Raw genomic sequence first — 24,018 nt, 5'->3', positions numbered from 1 at the left:
CCTTCTCCAGACAGGCAAGGTAAACAAATGCATATTCTTTCAGGCAGTATATGAAAGGCAAGCTTTGTTTATGTCTGCCCAGTCAGTAGAGCTACATCATGCTTAAAGGTGCTTCAGTAATTAGAAAAATTGCTGACAGACAGAACTGGAAAATAAATGACATGGGCATGTTGTTATTGCATTTAAAGCTTTTACCTTCACCTTAACAAGGTGCCAGTTCCACTCAGGCTTAAATGTGTCTTGCTTACCTACACAGCAGAGCCAGTGGCCTGGTGTTGGGAAAAGATGGTGTTGGTAAAAATAAGGATCAAGCCAACTTTTCCTTGGTTTTATGAAGAGTTGGTGATTAGTTACTCTCTCGTGTATGAAGATGAGCTTCATGGTGGCTCTTAATCTTGGGAAATGGGGTTGCTGGTAGTCAGAAGAATGTTGTCACCGTAAAAGTTGCTGTTGCTTTTCCCAGTCGTTGCAGTCCCTGATGACTGAAGCAGATCTCCTCTACCCTGCTCTTAGTTGCTTGTTTTTCCCAGACTTAACTTTTTTGAAATGCTCGTTCACAGATGCTGTAAGTAGTGACATTGTCTCTTGGAACAGTATCTACGTTATTGCAAGTGTTGTCTTGCCTGTTTATTCCACATTGCCCTAAGCTTTATTTACATGACAGTTTTGAATTATTGGCTGGGACTGGAACTCTGCCTGAAAACACTCCACCTATAATGCAGCAGAAGCGGTTGGTTTGCGGCTTCTCTTTGATACAATGTTTTCATTAAGTAAAAACACGGAGAGGGGTATTTTCAGAAGATGTCGATGTGCTTGTTTTGGACCTGGCCCTTTTCCCCAGTGAATCAATCATTGCACAACTCAGCATGACTGGCATTCCCTGATTGAGAGGCACAAGCTCCAGCTTCCAGATCAAAGTGGAGTAACCCGTCACAATTCGGGTGTCCCAGCCAAACCATGCAGTGGAAGCTTGTGGGTGATCTCAGTGCTGGGTAGGTTTTAGCAGTTGGAAATCTTTAACAATGGATACTTGGGAAGAAAAACCTGAGTGCTCTTTGTATTACTCCTGGGAGAACTACTAAAACTGAGCACAGATACATTTATGAAAAATTAAACACCTCACAAACTCACAGAAGCTTTAAAACTCATAAAGGAAATGCTAATGGTTAGAAGTTTGTAACTTTTTAAGCTAAGGATAACTTCAAGATCTCACCTTGCATGTATCTGTATAAGAGGTAGAACTTTCAGTCTTTAAATTGTTACGCAGATATTGCCAGAGAAGTACCTTTGGAAGTACAGTGGTTCAATTTACAGATTCACTTTACAAACACACACACCCACTCCCCCCAAAAACACCAACCAGCAACCACCCCAAAGAACCTGCTTGTGAAATAATGCAGGTGGACAGACTGTAGAGAAGTTTTAGTCACCTTTTTTTAAAATAAGTAATTGTATGACAGCATTTGGAAACAAAGTAGTCGCTGCAGTTTTGAAAACAGAGTCCTGATGAAAGGCGAAAGGAAACCTTGTTTGGACTTCTAAGGAAAACACTGGCGTGTGCCTTAATTTCCAAGGACTTCTTAGGCCGTGCCTTCATTTGTGTGTGGAGTTGCAAGTGACAGGTGTCAGTCCAAATATTAGTTCTGCCCTTTATTTCCCAAATAAATCAGTTTCATTCTACATTTTGGGCAAATGCTTATAGCTCAAAATATGTCCAGCATGCTTCGTGCACCAGAAGCTGTATTCAAATTCCCTTGCCCTGTGATGTTTGGATCTCTGTAGTAAACTGCTTGTGGTGGGAGGAACAAGGGTTAGGTGCTGAGAATTCACTCCTCTGCCTTTGTCTCTCCTAGGTTCAGGTGTCCTTCACCCGTGATCCTTGAGGACAGGAGAGCTCTGTATTCCAAGGAGGCTTTAAAGCTAAACACACACCCCAAAAAAAAGGAAGGCGAGAGCGGTCACGTAGCTCCCACGCTCAGGCAGGATAGCTGAGAGAGACAACCGTATGTTGTGTTCCTTGCTGTGGTTGCAGTGGGCACAGCAGCTCAGGGGGGCTGGCCAGAGGAGCTGTTCCTCAGCTCCTGACCATTTGGATGGGGATTTGGCCCAAGAGCAGAGATATTTACTTGGATTGTGGACTTTCTGTTGTCCCAGTCTAACACTGTGTGTGAAGGGATGAGCAGGCATGGTCTGCTTTTGCTGTAGCAGATTTTAAGTTTGGGGGCTTTCTTTTAGTATAAAAATAATGGGAAAATCTGTGGGTTGTCAGAGTGTTGCTGACAAAAACATTGAATGTGTGAATTTCTGTATCTCACTTTTGTCCAAAATAATGACCTTTAATGTTAAGACATATCCATAAGACACTACAGCTTTGGTTTCAGCAGGCATTTGGGAGGGGTGGAATAAAGCAAAGTACATTTCCTTAGTAATACCTTAGCAATTCTTATGCCATTTCATTGATTTTTCTTTTATTACATTCCCCTTCTTCATCATAAGCCTTTGTTCACGAAATGTTTTGTCTGTGGAAATTTACATTGGTTTTGGAATGAGGTGGAACATTAGTATAATGAGACTGTATCATAATGTAAGTAGGTTTAATTAAACAGTTATTTAAAGCAGTAATGACTTTTGGAGTCATGTTTATGCTGCAGCTGCAATTGATTTTAATCTTTGAGAGAGCTGCCCTTAGTAGGATCTTCCTGATTAATGTAGAATATTTCTGATTAATAGTTAAGGTCCTCTGCGATATGGAAAGGGAAAAACTGGTTTTCTTCCTTCTGTATGTATATTAAAGAAGCAAAAGAAAACCTGTAGCATTCTAATCCGTCTGAAACAACTTGCTTCTAAAGAGTCAGAGAGATTGAAGCAGCTGATATCCCACTTTAGGTGAGTGTACTTAGAGTGGATGTCAGCATCTTCAAATGAGTGTGTGAAATATCTCACAGCACTGTTCTCTTGTGAGGCTATTTTTAATTATTTATGACAGTCACTCTTGAAAATACTATCAAGATTTATGTAGTCTTGGATCAGACTGCAGTATTATCTCTGGAAAAAGTGGGTAAACACAGTTCCATAAATCATGACTGTATTGATAATTTTGTACTGAAGAGACAACCTTAATGATGAAATAGCTCAAAGTCTGCAGTCTAAGGTGTGTAATAGAGGCTACACATAATAGAGCTAAAAAAACCACATGTGCAGCACAATATTAGAAGAAAAAAAGGCGATTTTGGGGAATATTTATTTTCAATTTCAGGCTCATCATCTTTTGAAAATCGGCGATAATAAAGCATAACACCCACATTGTAAAAGGAGCTTCTGATAACTACAGCAGCTTCTTGCTGGCCACTGTCTATCTGAACAAGAGCTGAATGGCTTATTGATCATATTTCTTCCCCATATGGTTGCACATTTTTTGGGAGGTGAGGTAATTCTGGCTGGATGCTTGTTTTGTGGATTTGACCATTTAGATGGTTATCGGGTGTCTTAAGGGCTTAAGTGTAATATCAGTGCGGGGGAAGATGGGGGATTTAAACCATTATGATTATGCTGGTATAACTCAGCCTAGTGGCTTCTTATTACATATAAAAAGCCTTTTCCCAGTAGTTTCATAAGAATTAATTTGAGAGTACATTAAAAAAACCACCTCAATGAAACAAACCCTCCAAAAGCAAGAATGCTGTTTTAGAAGAAAAAGGGGTTATTTTGCAGTTATGCTTGGATTCTGCAATGGGTTTAATTACACTGACTTGAACTGCTCTGTGTAAACAAATGATTTGTGGCTTCATCACCTTGATCCTGATAGAAGTAACAAAAAGCAGTTGCCATGGATGGAAAGGTCTGTCCTGTGCTTCTTCATTTTGGCTTCTACTGATGATGATTTTTATCATGTATACAACTCATTTTTGCCATTGTGGTTCATTTAAATGAGGTATAGGTAGTTGTAGGACTAGAAAAATGGGCTTCCTCACTGATTTCAGTGATACTGTCAGCAAAACAGTGATTCAGCAATATTCTGTATTTAAAGCTGTAAGTACAATACAGGAATACAGTTCTGCCTAGTAATACACTCACAAATAGCTGCTGTGTGGAATTCTCTGGGAAGAAATCATCCTGTGTCTTTTGTGGATCGTTTATATTGCAAAGAGTCTTGTGACTCCATTTATTTTTAACTCAGTGGAGTGCTTGTTTACCTTTGCAAAGTGACAGTTTTAATGTCATTCTTTGTTAAACTTTCTTCTGAGGGAAACCATAAATGATCTAAGAGAGGCTGATTCATTGCTTTGTTTTACCAAATTAAGAGTTTCACTTTTTTTTCCACAGAATGTGGGTTTTTCATTGAGTTGTACAAAAGCAGTAGAGCAAAAACATTTCAGTGTTTCTGGCCTCTAATCAGATAGAGTCTGCTGAACATACTGACTTCATCTGAAGTAAGATTAAATTCAGTATTTCTGAGGTGACTTAGAGGAGCAGCAACAAAATTTTGTTTTATGGTTGCTCTCTATCTCTAAGCCTAATATGCTTTTTTAATATCTTGGTTATTGAATCTGGGGACTTCTGCCTGCCTGCATGGTGCATATTTTAATTTGAAAGCTTAAACCTTCTCAAATATAATTTCTGAACCAGATTGTGCCAGTTGTATTTTTTTTTTCTAGAAGAGAAGGTCATACCATCGTACAGAATTCGATTTTATAGCTTGAGATCTTAATTTCAGAGGGTAAGCTGCTGGAGGAACAATTTCTAATCTTCTGGGTATGTTGAAGTTTAAAAAGGGCTCACTTTGGAGCCACGAGTGGAAAATAGAGGAAGAACATGAAATCTAGGAATCTGCATTGTATTCCAAAGGCAGAATTAATTGTTAGTGCATCTGAATTGTTGAGAATCATCTTGCTGAGCTCAGAAGGGCGTTATTGGCAGGCTGACTGGCAGGGTTGGCTTTGAGCCTTGTATTGAATGACTTGCCACAATTTGGCATCTTGAAATGTGTTTTATCGGAATTTAATTAGTTTTTTTTCTCCTCGTGTCCTGGCAGCAAGAAATATATGAACTGTAAGCATACTAATGCACTTCTGTACAGCTGTATTGGCTGGTAATTTTCTTAATCTGTGGCATAAAATCGTCCTCCACATGGGGAGGGGAAACAAGAATGAGCCATTGTCTGCTGCCTTGGTGTGTAAAGACCTGCAAGACAAGCTAAAGGTTTTTCTGGCTTAAAATTTAAGACCTGTCTTTTGACTCTAACTGGAAAAGCAATTAACTGCTCTGTGAGCTAAGTGTGAAAATTGAGTAATGGAGGAAAGAAGGGTTTGTAGTCAGTTTTTTTAGTGTTCTGCTATTGTTAAAATCTGTTTAACATCAGTGACTAGCATTTTTAAGAGGGCGCCTCTATCAAAGATTCGGTGTGAGTATTTGTAAGACTGAGACCGAACAATGGAGGTGCTAGAACATCATCACATAAAGCCAGAGAAAATTAGAGTTGGCAGTCTTTAATTACTTTTTTTTTTTAATATAAAAACTCTTTGGGGATGGTCGGGGACAGTTACACTGTAAAGAACAAAAAATCCCCAGATGGCCCAGTTTGAAAGGTCTTGAAGGTCACCTCTAATGATGAGGCAATGATGTAATTGGTTTGCATTACATTATTCAAGTCATCATCTTTCCTCCACACTAAGGCTTTTAGGCTGTGTGGAGAAACCAGTGGTGAGAATTGGGCAGTCGGCTCACACTGGGCTGTGACCTCTCATTCCATTAAATGTGCAGCAGAATCTCACACCAGAATTCTGTAGTTCTGAATTTCTGTAATTCTGAAGCTGTTTGGCCTTTTCAGAGTTGAGGAAGCTGTCTGTGTCTGTCGTGGCTTCTTTGGAAAAGCTTTTTATCATTTTTCTTACTGAGCTAACCCAGCTGGAGGTTAGAACAGGGTAAGAATCTGTCCAAGGGTAATCACAGCTGATGTAGTTTGTGTTCCTGACTGGCTTGTTTCTTTTGCAGATCCCTTGCAGTTGGCAGTAAATCAGGCTACAAATTCTTCTCTCTTTCTTCTGTGGACAAATTAGAGCAGATCTATGAATGCAGTGAGTATCTCCTTTTTTTCTTCTTTTTTTGAATGCCCTCAGTTGGCTTAATGTGGGAAGAGTAAGACACGTTTCATTTTTTCACAGATTGTTTGGAACTGATGTAAGAGGAACCTTAGGTGTAAATATCACACAAATACAAAACGATTGCTGGGCAGGGTAAAACTGTATATTAGTGTTCTGTATTTAAATGTAGCTGGGATGTTGTGAAATTTGGTAGTGGCTGTGAGAACTCTGCTTTTCCAATCTTATGTCCAGGTTGTGTAGCAGCTGGGCATAAAAATAATAATTTACTCCTGTGAGAGAGTGTGTCTTTGGGGTCTTTATACTGGCTGTTGGGGCAGGCAAGCACTAATATACCTTTGTCAAATAAGAAAACCTGAATTATATATTTTTTTTTTATCCTAATGTTTGCTGTTAGAAAAATACTTTTTAACATGATAGCTGCAGGTTTGCTCATACAGAAGGGTGAATAATTCAGATTTCTGAAACTTCTCAATACTGGTCACAGTTGAGTAGGATATGAGATGACATGGATGGAGGCCTGAGAGAGAAGTGGTATCCCCTGTTTTGCCAGCAGGTCATAGACTTCCCTTTTTTGAGGTGCTAATAAGTAAACTATGAATGCTATGTGTGAGTATCCTCGCTTTCTTGTAAACTCCATGTGAGCAGGTGGTACCAATAGCTATGATGTCAGCATTTATAGTGAGATCTCATGACAGAGTTGTCCTCAGACTCCATTCCCAAAGTGACCTGACCCTGTGGCATCTGAAGTTTGGAAATGGTGTGTGACTCAGATCACCTGTTACTGCAGCGACAGCCTGGTTCTGTACACAGTCAATGGAGAGAAGTAATTGTGAGGTTCAAATTAGGCACCTGTGGTCAGGTTAAGTTGTGCTCCAGCTACATCTTCCTATTTGAGTCATGGTCTGGTTTTACTGGTTAATGAGTGGCTTGAATTCCATTTTCTGCTGTTGAGTTTAGGTACCTGACCTCTGTAGTATGTCAGGCACTTACAGTATCTGGCCTGATACCACCCCAGGAGACTCAGTGAAGATGACTCCTGTTACACAAGACACTGAATAAATACACTGAGAGGTCAACTGCACTTTGCAGGACTGCATCTTCTAGGTAGTCCTTGAAAGAAAAAGTACAGATTGGGTAAATTGATAAAGCAGCTGGAATTGGAATTTAGACCTGCTGATTCCAGTCCTCGGACTGTTCTGAGATGCCTGTGTTGATTTAACCTCTTTTATATTGTAAGTTTTCTGAGTGTTAAGTCCATAAAAAGAGAGCACAGAGTGTAAGGTAACATTTAGTAGAATCATGGAATGGTTTGGGTTGGAAGGGACAGTAAAAATCATCCAGTCCCATCCCCTGCCATGGACACCTTCCACTACCCAGGTTACTCCATGCCCCGTCCAGTCTGACCTTGAACACTTCCAGGGATGGAAGCTTCTCTGGGCAAGCTGTGCCAGGGCCTCACCACCCTCACAGGGAAGAATTTCTTCCTTATATCTAAGCTAAATTTCCCCTCTTTCAATTTGAACCCATTATTCCTTGTCTATCACAGGAAATGTGATACAGAAAATGTAATGTCTTGGCCTCTGTAAGCCAGCCAACCTTTGCTCAAAGCACATCTAAATATTTGGAGATCTTAATTTTTTATATGAGTTAAATAATTTTCAGTCTTGGATTTGCAACCCATGCCTGTTAAAACTTGATATGGGGGTGGAGGGCTTCCTGTGTACTGGGTACCTCCTTTCCGAAAGGAAAGGTATCTTGAGGCCTCCCAGGCACATGCCTCCTGCTTCCCAGTTTAGTTTAAGTGGCTCTAAAGACTTTGAGTTGTTTTGAGTGAGCACTGTTAAGGACTCCCTCCTCTCCTCTGAAAGATTGATCTGCCAGCTCTTGTGTAGGTGTTTAAACTAAACTACAGAATATGCCCCAGCTGTCTTGTGTTTGAGAGAACCACTGAAAATATGGAAGATTTGGCTGCTCCCGTCACTGACTTCTCCTGTGACTGTACAAATCTCCTGCCTCCCTGCGCAGTTGATCCCCCTGTAAAAACAAGCATTAGATTGAAGGGTGATTTAAGGCTTAATGAATCCTTCTAACATGCTTCATGTTCTTGGATTAAAAATGGAATAAAGGCACAGCTGATCATAATCTAGCTGGCTCTAACCAGCTCTTGTCTGTGATGCTACATGCTTGTGTTTATGAAACTAATCTTGTTATGTATTTGCTTGTTCTCCCCTCGCTGCTGGTACTTAATTTGTTTTGCAGTTCTTTTTGTTCTTGCAGTGTTTTGAATCTGAGTTTCTGGCAATGCTTAGTTGTGTAGTGTAAAGGAGATAATACTAATAGAAAAAAAAACCCCCGTGAGTAACAGCATTGCTATAGGGCTTTAATGCTGCTAAACATATAATTAATTCAGGTCAGCTGAACATAGGATGGGCAGTATAGCCTGGTACTCACTGTACGGTGCTGTTGGGAAGCATAAATTACTTGGCAGCTGTGAAGAGATTTTATCTCTTCTTCCTGTTAGAGGAAGACAAAGGACCAGAGGTGCATCCTGTATTTTTAAAGCGAATGTAATTAAAAGCCCATCACAAAGCCTTTCTCTAAAAGTAACTATCTGTATTATAGTCTTTTATGGTGAGACTGAAGGATTATCAATACCTTTGAAGCATTTTGCTCGTTGAAAATTTTTTCTTCTGCCTGACTGCTTAGTTCTTGATAGTGCTCTTCCCTGTGTGCCTTCCCTGCTGCCCACCCTTCCCATCAGTGCAGCAGAGGACAGCACGTTTTCCAGCTGAATCTCTGATGCTGTTCCTCTTCTGAAATACCAGTTCTCATGGCTGGGAGAGTGACAAATCCCAGAAGCTGTGTCGGAACACAGTCGTCCCTGAATGGGGAAAGAAGCTGTGCTTGTCTGGGAGCAGGGAGCAGTCAGGCTGTGGGTTTGGGGGTCTCTGTGTGCTGGTCTTCTGACTCTTGTAAAAGGATGTCATCGTTTTGAAGGGCTCCAGGCTCAGATGGAAAGCTGATATAACCCATCCCCTAAAATATTTGAGAGCCTTTTATGTAACTAGTCTCATTCAAGGAGCACGGACCTCCACATTTCAAAGTCTCTGCATGCATTTATTGAAGCAGATTTTTGTGTTTCTTTTCATGTGTTTTGTGTGGTATCAAGAAAATGGAGAACAATTCCTTGAAAACAAAGTCATTACTAAAATGCATTATCCCTATTGCATGAGAAAATTGAATTTTCAAAGCCTCTGTGAGCTGTTTTGTCTTCTCTGGAAAAGTACCATATTAAATACAAGATGTAGATAAAAGTCAATTATGTTGCACAGAGTACTGAAAATACGTAGTATAAACCTGCTCCTTTTCCATAAGGAGGCTGTTTCTCTCAAAAGAATGTAGAACATTAAATATTTTGTGTTCTTTTCCTTGAAATAACTGCCCAGAAAAAGCACTTTGAAAGCAGACATACCACACAGTGATGGCAGCATCGTATGCTGAGAATGCTTAACAGAACCTTTTTCATGGAATTTCTGTCACTGGTTATGAGAACAGTGCAAGTTAATTATTTAATGTATCTCTTGGGCAAAACAGAAGCTTTCGGAAACAAACTCTTTCATTTGTTTTTCTTGTTTGGTTGGTTGTTTTTTTTTACTGGCAGTTTTATGGTTTGGAATGTGTTAACCATTGAGCTAATCCAGAGACTGACTCCTGAAAAATTTGTTTTGATGGATCCAGGCCAAAGACTCATCACTTGTCTTGGTTCGGTTCTGTAATGAAAGGGCAGGTGTAGCTGGTGGCTCTGAAAGAGCTGCAGAGCGTGGTAAAACTCTTCCAGCTTTTCCCTGCTGCCAAAACTGTGTCCACTGTGTACCTGGAGCTTTTGGAGAGGAGCTTCAGGGAATGGGAGAGGGAAGCACAGATGCCAAAGTAACTGGTGTGGTGGGACCTGGACTCCTGCCAGGTCACTCCAGTGCTGTGCTGTAAACAAATGCCCTGAAAGTGCTTCGTTGCCAGAGATCCTGGACTCTGCTCCCTCCTGCTGTCTTCCCCACATTTGGAATAGGAACTTGTATTCCTCCTTTGCCTCCAGTGCTTCCACAGTAGAACTCTTGGCAAATCTGACACTGTTTTATGGCTCTGCATAAATGCTGGGCTTCAGTGATTCCTGCAACAAACCACTTTTGGGAACTGTCAGGTAAAAGGTGGTATGTGTGAAAATACTAACTGGTGGCTGCTGCAGTGTAGTAGTGAATTAGTTTACAGCTTCTTTGAGTACAATAACCTCTCCTTCTTCGTGGAGAGGTGTGTGGAAATGCCAAGGTTTTTGGTTGTTGAAAACCCTTCATGCATAGTATAGGTTTAAAAACAAAACAAAAAACACACCACAAAAAAAAAAAAGGCCCAAAAATTACTTTCCTAGGTTTCTACAGAGATAAAAGAAGACTGTAAAATTCTATCATTTGACAGTTTGCCGGTTTTTGTATCTTTGGGATTTTCTTCTGTTGGATTCTGGGCATGGGAGAGTAGATACTCTGTTCTGAAGTGTAAGCTTGTGTGACACCTTGGGCTGGGGGAGGAAATCTTTGTAAATCAACACTCACTGTGTACATTTTCTGCTTTAAAAACCTGCCCTGTGTCCCACCTTGACTCTGAGCCCTTGTGGCAGAATGTTTGTGCTGTTAGACCATATTTTTACACAGACTGAATCTATGATTCTATGATTTTCTTAGACAGTATTTCCTGTTGATGTGCATCATTCTTCCTCCCTGAAATCTCCCTCTGTGTTTTTCCCTCGTTCCTGTGGTTCCTCAGCTGACACAGAAGACGTGTGCATTGTGGAGAGGCTCTTCTCCAGTAGCCTGGTGGCCATAGTCAGCCTTAAAGCTCCACGCAAACTGAAAGTTTGTCACTTTAAGAAGGGGACAGAGATTTGCAACTACAGTTACTCCAACACCATCTTGGCTGTCAAACTCAACAGACAGGTGAGTAGTAATTTTTGCCTGGCTGAAAACCTGGAAAAGAGGTTGTGGATCTTATTCTGTCGCTTCCTCTGCTGATTGATGTCTCTTCCTTTGGTGACACAATTGCCATTTGAAATGTACTTATCCTTTTCCAACTGTTGCTTCTATGTGGCATCTCAGTACTCGTATTTAATTAAGTATTTTTGGTTCTTTGTTTATCTGTTTACTCAGGGAAATGCCCTGAGTAAACTGGGCATGCTTTGAGTGGGAGGTTGGACTAGAGACCTCCTAAGGTCTCTCCCAGTGTGGATCATCCTGTGATCTTTAATATGAGAGTATGTGAGACTGACAATTTCTGTTCGGGCCTGAACATTGTTATCTACTAACTTCTTATGTTTTTAAATAGTGTTTGCAAAATTCTTTTCAAAAAAATAACATTTTAAATGTGTCACTCAACTGGTGAAATTGTTAAATACCTGGAAGTGTAGTTTGCTGTAGTACTAAACCATCAGTAGGCTCTGCAGCAAATACAGGCTTCTCTGTCTTCAGCCAGCTCATTCAAAGTAGAGAGTATGGCATCCGAAGCAAAATAATTTTCTTAATGTCTGTCCTTGCCCCCAAAAACTGAGTGTGGGAGGATGGGATTCCTGTTTAAAATCACAAGTGGCTAATTTGATTTCTGAGGCAGTGTTAAGTAACATCTTGTTAGTCATCCAGATGATGTCAACATTTTGTCCTTTTTCCCTTTTCTAGAGGCTGATAGTATGTCTGGAAGAGTCTCTTTATATACACAACATACGAGACATGAAGGTATTACATACAATCAGGGAGACACCTCCCAATCCTGCAGGTATGTTGGTAGAATCCAGCATAACTTAAAAGTGCTGTCAGTGTATGATGTTCCCCACAGGGAACTGTATTGTTGTTAATTCCACTTCCAAACAAAAGTAACAATTAAACACATGAGTGTTGTCTTAAAGCCTACACGTTTGATCCAGGAGAGGTTTTTGAGAACAAATAGCAGACTCTGCCTTAAACTGCATCTTCCCAGCGTTTTGGTCTCCTAGAGTGGATGTGTTGAAATATTAAAAAGAAATAGTAGGGATAAAAACTGGATTTTGACAGCACTTGGTGTAGTTAAAGGCCTTGTCAGGTTAATGCTTTAGGAATTGTGGCAGACATGGGAAATTCTACTGTTTAATCAGTTATTTTAGCTCTATTGGTATTCTTCCCTTTCTATTTTATATTAAATTTTAACTCATGCTAAATAGTTGAATATGTTGCAGGTTGACTCTGACATTACTGGTCCTTGTTCTGTTTCTGTTGATAATTTGAGTTATCTTTGTGACACTCAAATGCAGAATCAGAAAGTTTCGCTGCTTAAATCTTGGAATTTGCCTCTTTCTAATTCTGTTTTCTCCATCCCTTCTAGGGTTGTGTGCTTTATCAATAAACAATGATAATTGCTACCTGGCCTACCCAGGAAGTGCAACTATTGGAGAAGTACAAGTCTTTGACACCATCAATCTGGTAAGGATCTTTGAATGCTGTTTCAATTTCTAAAGATGCAGGTTTTGGAAATTACTTCATTTGCTCAGAGAGGAATTACTGGACACTTAGGTTTCTGTGCATCAGAGTGCAGTCTCTCTTACAGCCAGGCTTCTCAGAACGTCAGCAAAGAAAATACAGGTGCTAGTATTAGATTTAATGAGTAGAATTGGGCAAATGGGTGGAATAAAGTAAAGTAATTTCTATTTGAATTGTCTTCCTGCTGCTTATACTCTCTATACACGTGCTTCACTGATGGTTTTATGTACTTAGCAGTTACTGAAACAAATATTGAAGCTGCTGTCTATAAACTAAGACCTATATTTGCCTTGAATGTTCTTAAATATGCAGTCTTAAACTGCACATGTGTAGCTTTTTAACGTGTACTGTGCTAAGGTTCTATTTATTGATTCACTGCAGAGAGCTGCTAATATGATCCCAGCTCATGATAGTCCCTTGGCTGCTTTGGCATTTGATGCAAGTGGTACTAAACTTGCCACTGCCTCAGAAAAGGTAAGAGGGCTTTTGATTGACTTCCCAACAGTGATAAAAATCAAATATGTCACTAAGTATTTTAAGAAAGTTTAAGTGTGCACAGTTCCATGTGCAAGTGCCAAAAAAGAAGGCTTAGTTGCAATGGAAAATCTAAGTTAAGGACTGTTAATGATATTTGACACAATTTCCATGCTGTGAAATATTGGATAATAAGGTTATTTAAATTAAACATTTTAATCTGGCTGTAATTAGGGCAATCCTCGAAGTCTTTCTGCCTTTAATGCAGAAGACTTATTAGAAATTAGCTGTCTTGTTTTGATGCTGTCTCCCTAATGAAAACAAGACAGTTAAAGTCAGAATAGAGAGAAGTGCCTTGCTAGTCTTTGGCATGTGATGACAAATCGTTCATGTAATATGTATAAATTAGAGAGTGTGAAGCCTCTGCTCTTTGAGTAATAAGCTTAGACTCTAAAGGTGTAGTTGATTGCATCTGATAAAGGCATAAAGGCATCCAAGTGACTGCATTCTGGTACTTGTCTGGTGTGGTCGTTTTCATGATCAAATATGATAAGAAGGGCTGGTTTTGATGCACAGCTTGTTCTCTACATTAGTAGCTCCCACCTCTTGTTTCAGTACTCTTCAAACACATCCTACAAACAAGCTCCATAAATATTTCATGCAGTATCTGGGGTGCATCATGGCAATAAGTTAACAGCAAAGTGGTTTGCTGCTTCCAGTTGTACTCTGCTCACTAGAGCTAATACACAATGAATCAACTTGAAATGAAAAATGATTTATTTATTTTTTCTTTACAGGGGACAGTAATAAGAGTGTTTTCCATTCCAGAGGGACAGAAACTCTTTGAATTCCGAAGGGGAGTGAAGAGGTAAAGTTCAACTGGGCTAATTACCTGAAGCTCGTTCCTTATGGTTGAGTTCCAGTATGTTCTGCAATTGAGCTGGCATCCTGATTTTTTTTGCCTCTTTTCATCTTCATTCATCCTTGCATCTGTGCTTATAACAGTTTCAGCTTGAATGTCTTCCAATTTCATTCCTTTGGACTTGACTATTCTGCAAATCAATCCTGTCAGAATTGTACTCCCTCTTGCCTTTTAAAAATTTATTGGTGAGGGAACTTGTTTAAAGTGGGTCACCTTTTGTAGGATATATTGTATTCTTGTGGCAATTGGAGGCAGTACATCTAATATTCTCGCTCTCCTCTAAGTCCTTCTAGTGCTGTGGTCATTAATAGCCATGGTGAAATGGTACTGTGGTTTGTGGTAGTAGTAACTGTAGTTCTACTGTACTTTATACAGGGGTAAGACTGAGTTCAGATTGATGCATAGCAGATATGGAGATCAATTCATAACAGAGTTGAACATCATTAATTAATCTTGTGCTTGAATAGCTTCAAGAAGTCAGAGAATTCACAATGCTTGCTGTGGAAGTTTTGGGGATTTTTTCATATTTGAAAAATAGTGGTGACTGTGAAATGTGCTTAATTAAACCAGATATTTTGGCTTCATTGTTTTTCTTCTCTTTGTTTTTTTTTTTTCCCCCAGGTGTGTGAGCATCTGTTCGTTGGCCTTCAGCATGGATGGCATGTTTCTGTCTGCATCCAGTAACACAGAGACAGTGCATATCTTCAAACTTGAGACTGTGAAAGAAAAGTAGGTTTCAGATGTACCTTAGATTTTTGAAGGAAAAGGCTTTAAAATTGATTATTCTCAACAGGATGAGTCTGGACAGACTCTTTTGAACACTTCTGTAAAGTAAAGGGCATAAGAAGTCACTTATGAATCAGCAACTGCAGCTGAGCTGTGTACTGTTCTCCCACTGAGTAGAAAAGGTGTTTCTGCCAAAGAGAACTTGGCCATCCTTGACAGGAATATGGAGCAGTTTTGACATTTTCGGTTACATTTGTTTCACCTCCTCTGAAATCCACATGAGAAGAACTATCTCATCATTGCCTTCCAGCTGCATATAGGGCTTTAAAAGGCACCAAGTTGTAAAATGTTCCTATTTATGATTTTAGAGGACAGTCTTACTGCATTTCTGTGGAAGTTGGAAACAATGATATGCTTAGTGATAAACAGATTAATAAAATCTCGAAGCGTAGCACTTTCAGTGGATTCTGCTCTTGTATAATGAATGTTATGAAATGCAGTCTTCTATGCAGAAGTATCAGTTTACAATCAAACATGCTTAAATAACAGGCTGAGGGTATTGTAGGACACATTATGCCCTGTAGCATCAATTGTGTTATAGTTCTCAAGAGTGTCAGTTATTTCTGAAGAGAAACAAATAGCTGCTTGATATCCTTTAAAAATAAAATGTTTTCAAAGTGTTCACGCACTTTTCTCTCTAAGGTGAAGGCAAAGTCAGTCACTTTTCTCTTCTGACTTGTAGACCTCAGGAAGAGCCTACCACCTGGACAGGTTACTTTGGAAAAGTGCTGATGGCCTCAACAAGCTACCTGCCCTCTCAAGTAACAGAGATGTTCAACCAGGGTAGAGCCTTTGCTACGGTCCGTCTGCCCTTCTGTGGGCACAAAAACATCTGTGCACTTGCCACGTGAGTACTGGAAAGGAACCTGCCCTCCCCACCCTGCTTGCTGGGTTTGGGCTCTGGAGAGGCTGACACTGTAAAACATAACCCAGTCTGCAGCAGAGCAGTGGATCACCCGTAGTCATTGCAAAGCCTCTTCTAGTGTGAGAGCAACGTGTCAGAGCTAACACCTCGCAGTCCTGCGAAGGGAGGAGGAAAAGGCAAAATGTTTGGATGGGAATAGCCCAATTTCCAAGTTTTGTTTAAAGATGTCTTTTAATTTTGAAAGAGGAATGTTGAGAACAGACCCATGGGCTTTTATGGCACTTGCTTCCGTTAGTGCTATGGGGAGTGAGTGATACTGTGTGTTGTTAGCAAATTGCAAAATTAGGCAATCCAGCCTAACCATTAAAGAAGCCTTTGAAAGCAAGTTCATATAATTCTTGTCTCTAAACCAGCATAGCATTCATTAAAGTTAATTTTTAGGACTAAATCTAATCTTTTATGCTGTCTTCCTCAAAGGCAGGTCCCATTTGGCACAGCTACCAAAGCAATAAGCGGAGCAGTAGTAAACTTATTTTGTGGGGGTTTTATAGTTTTTATGCTAAATTGACTTCATGTCTGTGCTCTCACTCCTCTGATCTCAAAGCACCCTTTAAGCAATAATTAAGCTTTGCAACGTTTCTGAAATAAGTAAATCCTTCCCGTTAGAATACTTGTCTTTGGAGTTGCACAAAGCTTGATAAGAGGATGGTAACTCCTGAATCTGTTTTAATGAGTTCTGTATAATTGCTTGATTACTGTGGCATCCTGTTAGCCCCAAAATGTGGTTGTGCAATAATTTTTTAATACACAGTTCTTTCCTGGGTGCTCTAACTGCTAACAGCATTCTCTGTCTAGGAGCAGGAGTGTGGAAAATAATGCCTTAAAAGCCACAGAATCATTTGGGTTGGAAGAAACCTCTAAGATGGAGTCCAACCATTAAATCATGGGAAGGGAAGAGAGTGTGCTTTCTTCTGTTCTTCGTAATAATCTTTTATTTAATAATCTGTTATTTATCTATTCTTATTAATCTCTCCCCTAAACCTGTCTAGAATCCAGAAGATCCCTCGTTTGTTGGTGGGAGCTGCCGATGGGTATCTCTACATGTACAACCTGGACCCCCAAGAAGGAGGCGAGTGCACACTAATGAAGCAGCACAAGTAAGTCCATGTTAGCTGAGGATTGTTTTATTTTATTTCTTCTCAAAATCCAGTTCATTCTTAGACTTTTCCAGAACAGAACTAAGTTTAACTTAGAACAGCTCATTTCTTTAAGCTAATCTTCCACCAGGCCTCTGACATGAATTAGTAACTTCAGAATCCCCCTGAGCCTTCCTTTCAAGTATCCACTACACTGAGCTCCACTTTACCATCAGAAACTTAACACTGTCTGAGTGCAGGGAGGGATCAATCGCTGTTTGCTCTGTGATCCTCTTTCCTCTTGGCAGTTTGAGTTGAGTTACTTAAACAAGAACTTGAAACGACTGACACCATCCTCTTCATCAATAAATGAAGTGGTTACAAAAATGAGAAAGAGATGTTACTCTGACTTCACAGTGGGGAATCTGACTTATGAAATTATCCATATTCTTTCTCTGCTGGTGTCCTTACTAAAATTCCTTGCATATAGCTAATGTTCTGTAGAACACTGTGACAATGCACTGTGGTTTTCAATAAGGAAAAGCTAGGGTAATATAATCAAATTACTTGATCAATCAAAGAATTAAAGACAGTAACTCATTATGATAATTGAGGTTTGCAGCTTTGGTCAGTCTATAATAATGGCCAAAAATCATACATTTATCTGAACACTTTAAGATATGACCTCTGGTTTCACTTACAGATGAAGTGAAGCCTCCTAGAGGGAAGCCTTTATCAAGTTCTTAATCTCTGAAATGTTCTAATACTTTTTCTAGAGGGTTTTGTAATATCTGTGTGTGAAGCAACCACTTCTGTGGTGGGCAGAGCTCAAGACAATCTATACTATTGCTGATGGGAATGTGGTTTTTTTTAATCACACACTCTTGTTTTGAATCTTTTTCTTTCCTGGTATAAGCTACTAGGATTTAGATCCTGATGCTGTGTCAGAGGCAAGCAGGATAATGACAAGTCTTTAGGGTTAAATACAAAGTGTTGTCAGGTGCCTTCTTGCCAGGCCTCTGGAATGGAGGGACCAAGTTCCTCCTGTTGCATTTCTGTCTATGTTATTCTTGTACATCTGATGAGATATTTTCCCATAGCTGTCAGCTGAAGCTGCATTGTACCCAGGTGGGTCAGCTCTCCAGATAACCTCTCTGTGCTTGGCAGGCTCGATGGCAGCATGGAGCCAGCCAACGAAATCCTCGAGTCTGCATCCCACGACCGGCCGCTGGTAGCGCAGACGTACAGTGCCGCTGTGACTAAAGGTACATATGTGCCTTCCTCACCCACAAGGCATGGTAAGGAGAAGGCTGGGAATGGGGCAGAGAGCACCTCTGCGTGTCGCTTCGTTCTAGATGGCTGCGTGAGCTGGTCCACGGCAGCACGGAGCTTTGCGTGACTGCGCGTGCGCTGTGGAGCATTGGTGAGCAGTAGGAGGAGAACCCCCGTGGTTGTGCAGTAGCCTTCCGTAGATGGATCGCTTGTCTTTGCTACTTTCTGGGTAGAATTTCTTCTCGAGTTGTGGTTGATTACCGTAGTGATAGTTTTAGTACTTGCCAGATGGTTCTTGAGATGCCCTAACCAGTTATTCCATACAGTTCTGCACCCAGACCTTGTGCAAAGCATCTGAGTTATAGCCCCCCTCCCTTTTTTTTTTTTTTTTTTTTTTTTTTTTTTTTGGCAAGGTTGATAAATGCTGCAATTGTTCCTTTATGGGAACAGTGACCTTTTAGCCTGATTTGCTGCTCTGTTAAATTGAGAGGGTGAGAACTTGTTTAATGCTGCAGCTCTCCAAGTCAGTGGAGCTTTTGCTGGCTCTGGCACTCAGGTTAGAGCCTCTCTGCAGAGGAAGGACAGTCAGCACATATTGCGTCTGTACTGCACCTGCAGCTGTAATGCATCTGTGGAGACTAAAAAACATCAGCCTGCCCAAAGCACCACTATTGCACACACACAGAGGAGCTTAATTTTGATCATAAATTTTTCTTGGCTTGGAAAAACACAGTCATAAAACAGAGTCATGATAAAAGCAAACATAGGGTGGCAGTGAAACTATTTCAAGTAATGCCTAGTACTTCAGCTCTACTCATTCACTCTGGATCCAAGCCTTAGTTTGCTGCTGATTCCCCAACTCCTTGTTCCTTTCTCTCCAGCCTATACAGATGACCTGGGTGCTGTGGGTGGAACTTGCCTGGAAGATGAAACCAGCTCACTTAGATTGGATGAAGACAGTGAGCATCCCCCCATGATCCTTCGGACAGACTAAACTTGGACCTGTGAACTCACTCCTGAAGCAGAGAACACTGGCTTGATGTTTCCTGAGGAACCTCGTGTTATGCTGCTATGAACTTTGACATGAGTTGGGAGAGAGGATGACAGACTCTTACAGTTTTAAGTCGTAGCTGTAGTTCTAATTCTATACAATTGGAAAAATATATGGTTTTCAATTCAGTGGCTTTTAATCTTGCTTATCTATTTTAGCTGTGTCTACTTTTTTTTTGTTGCCAAAACCTGCTGTTTGTGCAGCCCTCAGAGCCTACTAGCTTTGCATGCGTTCATGTGCCAAGCAAGCATAGGAGGGGGAGAGAGAGAGAGAGAAGCCACTTTATAACAAACTCAAGTTTGTATTTTTTTTATATATGTACATAATATTTAGCCTATATAAAGAAGGAGTAGAGAAGTGGTTCTGGAAGCTGAGACTAGTTCTGCACTGACAAAGGTCCAAATGGTTCCTGTGCATGGGCTTGCAGGCATACCTAGTGACTGACATGCAACCTTTCAAATGCAATGGCCTGGTTTTTTTTGGGTTCTCCCTTCCCTTTCCTGGACCATTTTGTTAATTAAAATTCCTTCTGAATGTTGTGTATTTGTGGGACTGTTCTGTTTGTTGGGATGGAAAACTGGAAGCGTTTCCCTGCGTAAGGATATAGAATATGGAAAGTGCCTTTACAGGGAAGGAATTGCTGCAGGAAGAAAGCTAGAATGAGGGAAGAATTGTTAGAGAATCTTGTTTGTGCACCTTTAGTGCTTGGGTGTCTGTAGTAGTGGCTGATAAGCTTGTGGGTTTTTTAGAGAAGAATTGGAATGCACTTTCTTTCTCTCCTGTAGATTGTCCTATTTTCTTGGCAGAGTAGCAATAACCTTTTTTTATACTTTTTTACATTATCCAAAGCAAGGATTCTGTCAGGCTGGAGGGAAGTCCATGTAGAGTTTGGCAGCCCCACTCTATAAACAGCCTTAAGGTTTTCTGCTGGAAGGCATAGCTCTCAATTCCTGCTTCTCCCCAGTCTGGGGCTGAGTGCACTGCTCTAACAGTGAAGGTTCGTGATTTTTTTCAGGATACTGATGTAAATATAAATGATTTTGAAATATTAATTTTCTTCTGGGTTATCTTCTGCTGGATAACAATACTTTTCCTTCTGGTTTTTTTTTCTTCCCCATTTTCCCCTCTCATCAGAGTACCTATTGTGATACACTCAAGGACTGGTTGTCTCTTTGGCAATTTGGGAATAAATCCATAACTGCCCCAACTCTGGCTAGAGCTTTCCAAGGCTGAGCAGTGCTGCAGACTATTTTTAGGGTTGTAATGTGCCTTCTCTTAAGTCTTGGATAACAGTTAGTGAGCAAGTGATTAGCAGAGTACTTGGTGAGTGTTACTTTCCTTTGCCGAAATGAGCCTCCCTTACCTTTTGTGTAGCAATGTAGGTTGCTTTCTTTCCCTCTACTGACTGCTTGCAAAGAAGTAAAAATAAAAACAGACAAGGAAATTGCAGATCTTGAAAGGAGGACAGAGGCTGAGTGCTCCAGCTACATGTGAGCTCCCTCCCACCAACAGGCAGTGATGTGCTTTTAGGACTTGGTACTATTGAGTCTTCTCTTGAGCAGTAGCAGGCAGTTTTGTCCCCAAAACCTGTATGGGCAGGTGGGCTTCCCCTGCCTCTAAAGTAGAGAAGAAGGTGGTAGCCCCTGCCAGGAGACCTCTCTGTCAGTGTGGCTGCTGTCAGTCCATGTAAGTGGAAGAGGTTTGTACACGACCGTGTGGGAGAGAAGGGATCAGGTGTGTTTATTCACTGAAACCCTGGACTGTCCTAAGTAGTTGGTTGGAGTGGCTTGTGGTGTCCCCTCCAGAACCCAGCACATTCACAGGAAACCCCTGAGTCATGCTGAAATCTTGCTTAGTCTCTCGACTTTTAGATCTGACTGATAACTCAATTCCACGGTCTGGAATTATTTATTTTCTTTCTTTTTTTACCGCCAAGTGCTCTCAGCTTTGCTGTGGAGCTCTGAGCTGCAGAGTGAAATACAAATCTCAGATGTGAGCTCGGTGAGCTGTGGCAAACTGAACCACCCAGGAGCTGTCAGATGTCTGCTCATTCCAGACTAAAGCTGGTAACATTCCTGATAACATCCTTGGAGGCTTGGCCTGGACTCCACAAGCACAGTTAGCAGTAAACATGCACCAGCAACACAGGTCTGCTAAGCACACAAGTTTTACAACTCTGGAGTGTAACAAAGGCCATGTTACATAGTCAGATATACCCCTAAGTGTAATTACTAACTTCATTGCTAAAAATGGGTAAAATTTTACCCCCATCTTACCTTTCACACCTTATTTTCCACCGGTGAGTTTGAGATCCCACGTTCACTGTGTTTGTGTCTTCCATATGTTCCTGCTCCTGAGCCACACACTGTGGAATTGCTGTGCCCTACTCAGTTCACTCCTAAGTAGAAGCTGGAAGCCAGTTAAAGTATCTTTTGTTGTTGTAACTGGGAAAATCTTTAGAGAGCAGAAGCATTAATATTCTGGGGTTAGTGACCAGCACAGAGTTAGTAGGGTGGAACAGGTGGTTTCTGGTCCCCACTGGCTGTGTTTTTGAGAGTGGTGGCAGTAGTTTGTCTTGAGTTCATTGCATGAGGATATAAACTTTTTCTCAGATAAAATATGACTAATATAACTTCTCTGTGATGGCCTTAGGCCCTCAGAAACCACCCTGTTGTGGTGTGCTACCAAAGTTAAAAGCCTTTCAGGTTGGGGGTTCATCCCAGTGACACAAAGATGTATTTTTATTTTTTTTTCTTTAAGCATACCAGAAATGCTGTTTGCAGCTGCATCCTCACCTGAGTATGGAGCATGTGATTGCACTGTTGTTCTCTGTGGATCAGGAGGTGTCTAAACATTTCTCTTCTGGTGGTCTGACAGCCCAGGGTAAGCCAAGGAGGCTCTAGACCCATGCTGTGACCATAGGCTTCTAGTTTAGGATATGGGAACTATGGCCCCTCTCGGGTTAGACTGACCTTCCTTGGAAGGACAGTGTTTGATCTGTATAGCCTGTCTTGAATCTCTTGATTCAAGCTGCACTTCTTGATAGCTTTTAACTCAGTGGAGGGTTGGGGCAGAGATAACTGGAACAACCAAAGCTGGGGAGGGGGGAACACTGAAAAACTTGCAATCCTAAACTCAGGTCTTAGCTTGCAGTGGGATCAGTTCCCAGTAAGTACCATAGGGAAGGAGCTGTTTTCTCTTGATGTGCAAATAGGCAAAGAGTGCAGGTACTCAGCTGCTGTCTCGACATCTGTCTGTTTACTCTGTATTTCAAGTTCTGAGGCAGAAAGCTTTTATCTGCTCCCGTCTCCTCTTATGTCGCTGTTTCCAAAATACAGGTGATAGATACAAATCTAGCAGTTAAAAGGCAGGGCCTGGCAGAGGAGGAGGAGGAAGTAGAAAGCATCAAGAGGTTAGTAAAAGCTGTTTGTTCTGATGCCCTGTTCAGCGAGGCACTGGCACGAGTGCTCCCTCTGGGATCAGGTGTGTGCTTGTACCTTGCTGCTTCGGGTCCTGCACGGCGAGTTTCTTGGCTGTGTTTTGCTGAGCGTGGGGGTAGAGGTGGTGGCTTTTCAAGTCTGCCTGAATGCAAATAAATACCTGAGAAGACTTTTAATGCAGTGACAGGTGTCTGACCTGTGTGTAATAGTGAGAAGGGAGGAGTGAGCTGAGGAGCCACAGGCTGGGTGAGCGGGTTAGCGCAGAGCCCTGAGCAGAGCGCTCTTTGTTAACGTCCCATGCTGTGCTTTCTTGGCTCCAGTAATGGCATTAGCACCAAAGCAACATGCAGTAGGACAGTAGAATTTCTTTCCCTGGGGGTTGCTGAGCTGTTCAGTACCCCACTGGTGTGTGCAGATGCCCTGCTGCTGTTTGCAGAGCGACAGGAGTCTTTGTCCAAAGCATTGGTGTGGATTAATCACTGCAGAGGTTTGGGAAGTTTTTATTCTGTGCTCCAGCTGTCCTGGCTAACAGTCAGCTTTAGTTAACCTGTTAACATCTGAGAGCAAGGCCGAGTGTCTTCTCCACATGTGCAGAGCAGGCCTTTCTTTTTCTGGAATCTGCTACCCCATGAAAGGCTTGCAATGAAGAAAGCATGGCTCTGACTGTAAATAAATCCTTTTAGATTCCAATTGTACAACCAAAGGAATTCAGCAAATTCCTATTTTTCTAATCGTGACATGCCTTCATTTTAATGCTCTTCCAACTGGCACAACTCATCTCACACCACTTTGAAAATAACGGGCAAGAAGTTTTATCTCTGGCTTGCAAACAGCTGCCGTTGTGCTCGTTGCAGGTGTCAGTGCTGTGGCTTTGGCCATGCGGCCTCAGGGACCTGCGCTGGCTCCCCTGCATGTGCCCGACTCGGGAGTGGGGAGTTCTTCCTGGACCTGTAGCTCTGGGTTTCTGTGGGGTGCTGACTCGGCCCTGTGTCTACCTGGATCTATTTGCTCTTGCATTTGCTTCCTTACCTGGAGAAAACCCTGCATCCTGCAGTGCTCACTGACTGTTCGGTATCTGTGTCGATAAGTGGAAAAATCTGTCTTAACATTCCACCTCACCAAGTGTCTGGCTCTCACTGCTAGCCCGTCGCTCTTTGTAATTTTATAACTGCCTAAGAAATTAAATCTGTGTTGTGATAAGTATTCTGTGTCTTCTTCCTTTTGTTTGCTGCTTGGAGATAAGATAAGATAAGATCAGGGTGAGGCTATGTGGCCCAAACCAAAATACCAGCAGTAATAAGCCCTCAGTCCCAGCTGTGCTTTGTAGCTGCTCTCCACAGGCACTGTCAGCTTGGGCTTTGCAGGGAGTGGGAAAGGACTAGCCGAGTTTTTCCTGGCACATTTTGCTTGCAAATGTAAT

At 41.3% G+C, this 24,018-nt stretch overlaps 1 protein-coding gene across 5 annotated transcripts; it reads left to right on the top strand.

Annotated features, from left to right (window-relative positions):
* On the top strand, positions 1-23,798 carry WIPI2 (WD repeat domain, phosphoinositide interacting 2). 5 transcript variants are annotated; one of them, XM_029966009.1, is made up of 13 exons: positions 1-19; positions 1,854-2,003; positions 5,992-6,074; positions 10,835-11,086; positions 11,819-11,915; positions 12,498-12,595; positions 13,034-13,126; positions 13,924-13,994; positions 14,670-14,777; positions 15,517-15,681; positions 16,749-16,856; positions 18,003-18,133; positions 18,989-23,798. In XM_029966009.1, exons 3-13 carry the CDS (start codon positions 6,066-6,068, stop codon positions 19,099-19,101), a joined length of 1,245 nt encoding a protein of 414 aa, XP_029821869.1. In that variant the 5' UTR covers positions 1-19; positions 1,854-2,003; positions 5,992-6,065; the 3' UTR covers positions 19,102-23,798. The 5 variants fall into 5 exon arrangements, with proteins under 5 accessions (XP_029821869.1, XP_029821866.1, XP_029821867.1 ...); XM_029966006.1 differs by lacking the exon at positions 1-19 and adding an exon at positions 85-992; XM_029966007.1 differs by lacking the exon at positions 1-19 and adding an exon at positions 488-565.
* Positions 23,799-24,018: the final 220 nt, after the last annotated feature.

The sequence above is a fragment of the Manacus vitellinus genome, unplaced genomic scaffold, assembly GCF_001715985.3.
Source record: "Manacus vitellinus isolate BGI_N305 unplaced genomic scaffold, ASM171598v3 scaffold_12_pilon, whole genome shotgun sequence".
Taxonomy (NCBI): Eukaryota; Metazoa; Chordata; class Aves; order Passeriformes; family Pipridae; genus Manacus; species Manacus vitellinus.
This window is presented reverse-complemented; position numbering and strand designations above follow the sequence as displayed.

Coding starts and splice junctions, on each gene's coding strand:
- WIPI2 (XM_029966009.1), top strand. Junction 13,995..14,669: donor TTCCGAAGGGGAGTGAAGAG/GTAAAGTTCAAC, acceptor TTTTTCCCCCAG/GTGTGTGAGCATCTGTTCGT. Junction 15,682..16,748: donor AACATCTGTGCACTTGCCAC/GTGAGTACTGGA, acceptor AAACCTGTCTAG/AATCCAGAAGATCCCTCGTT.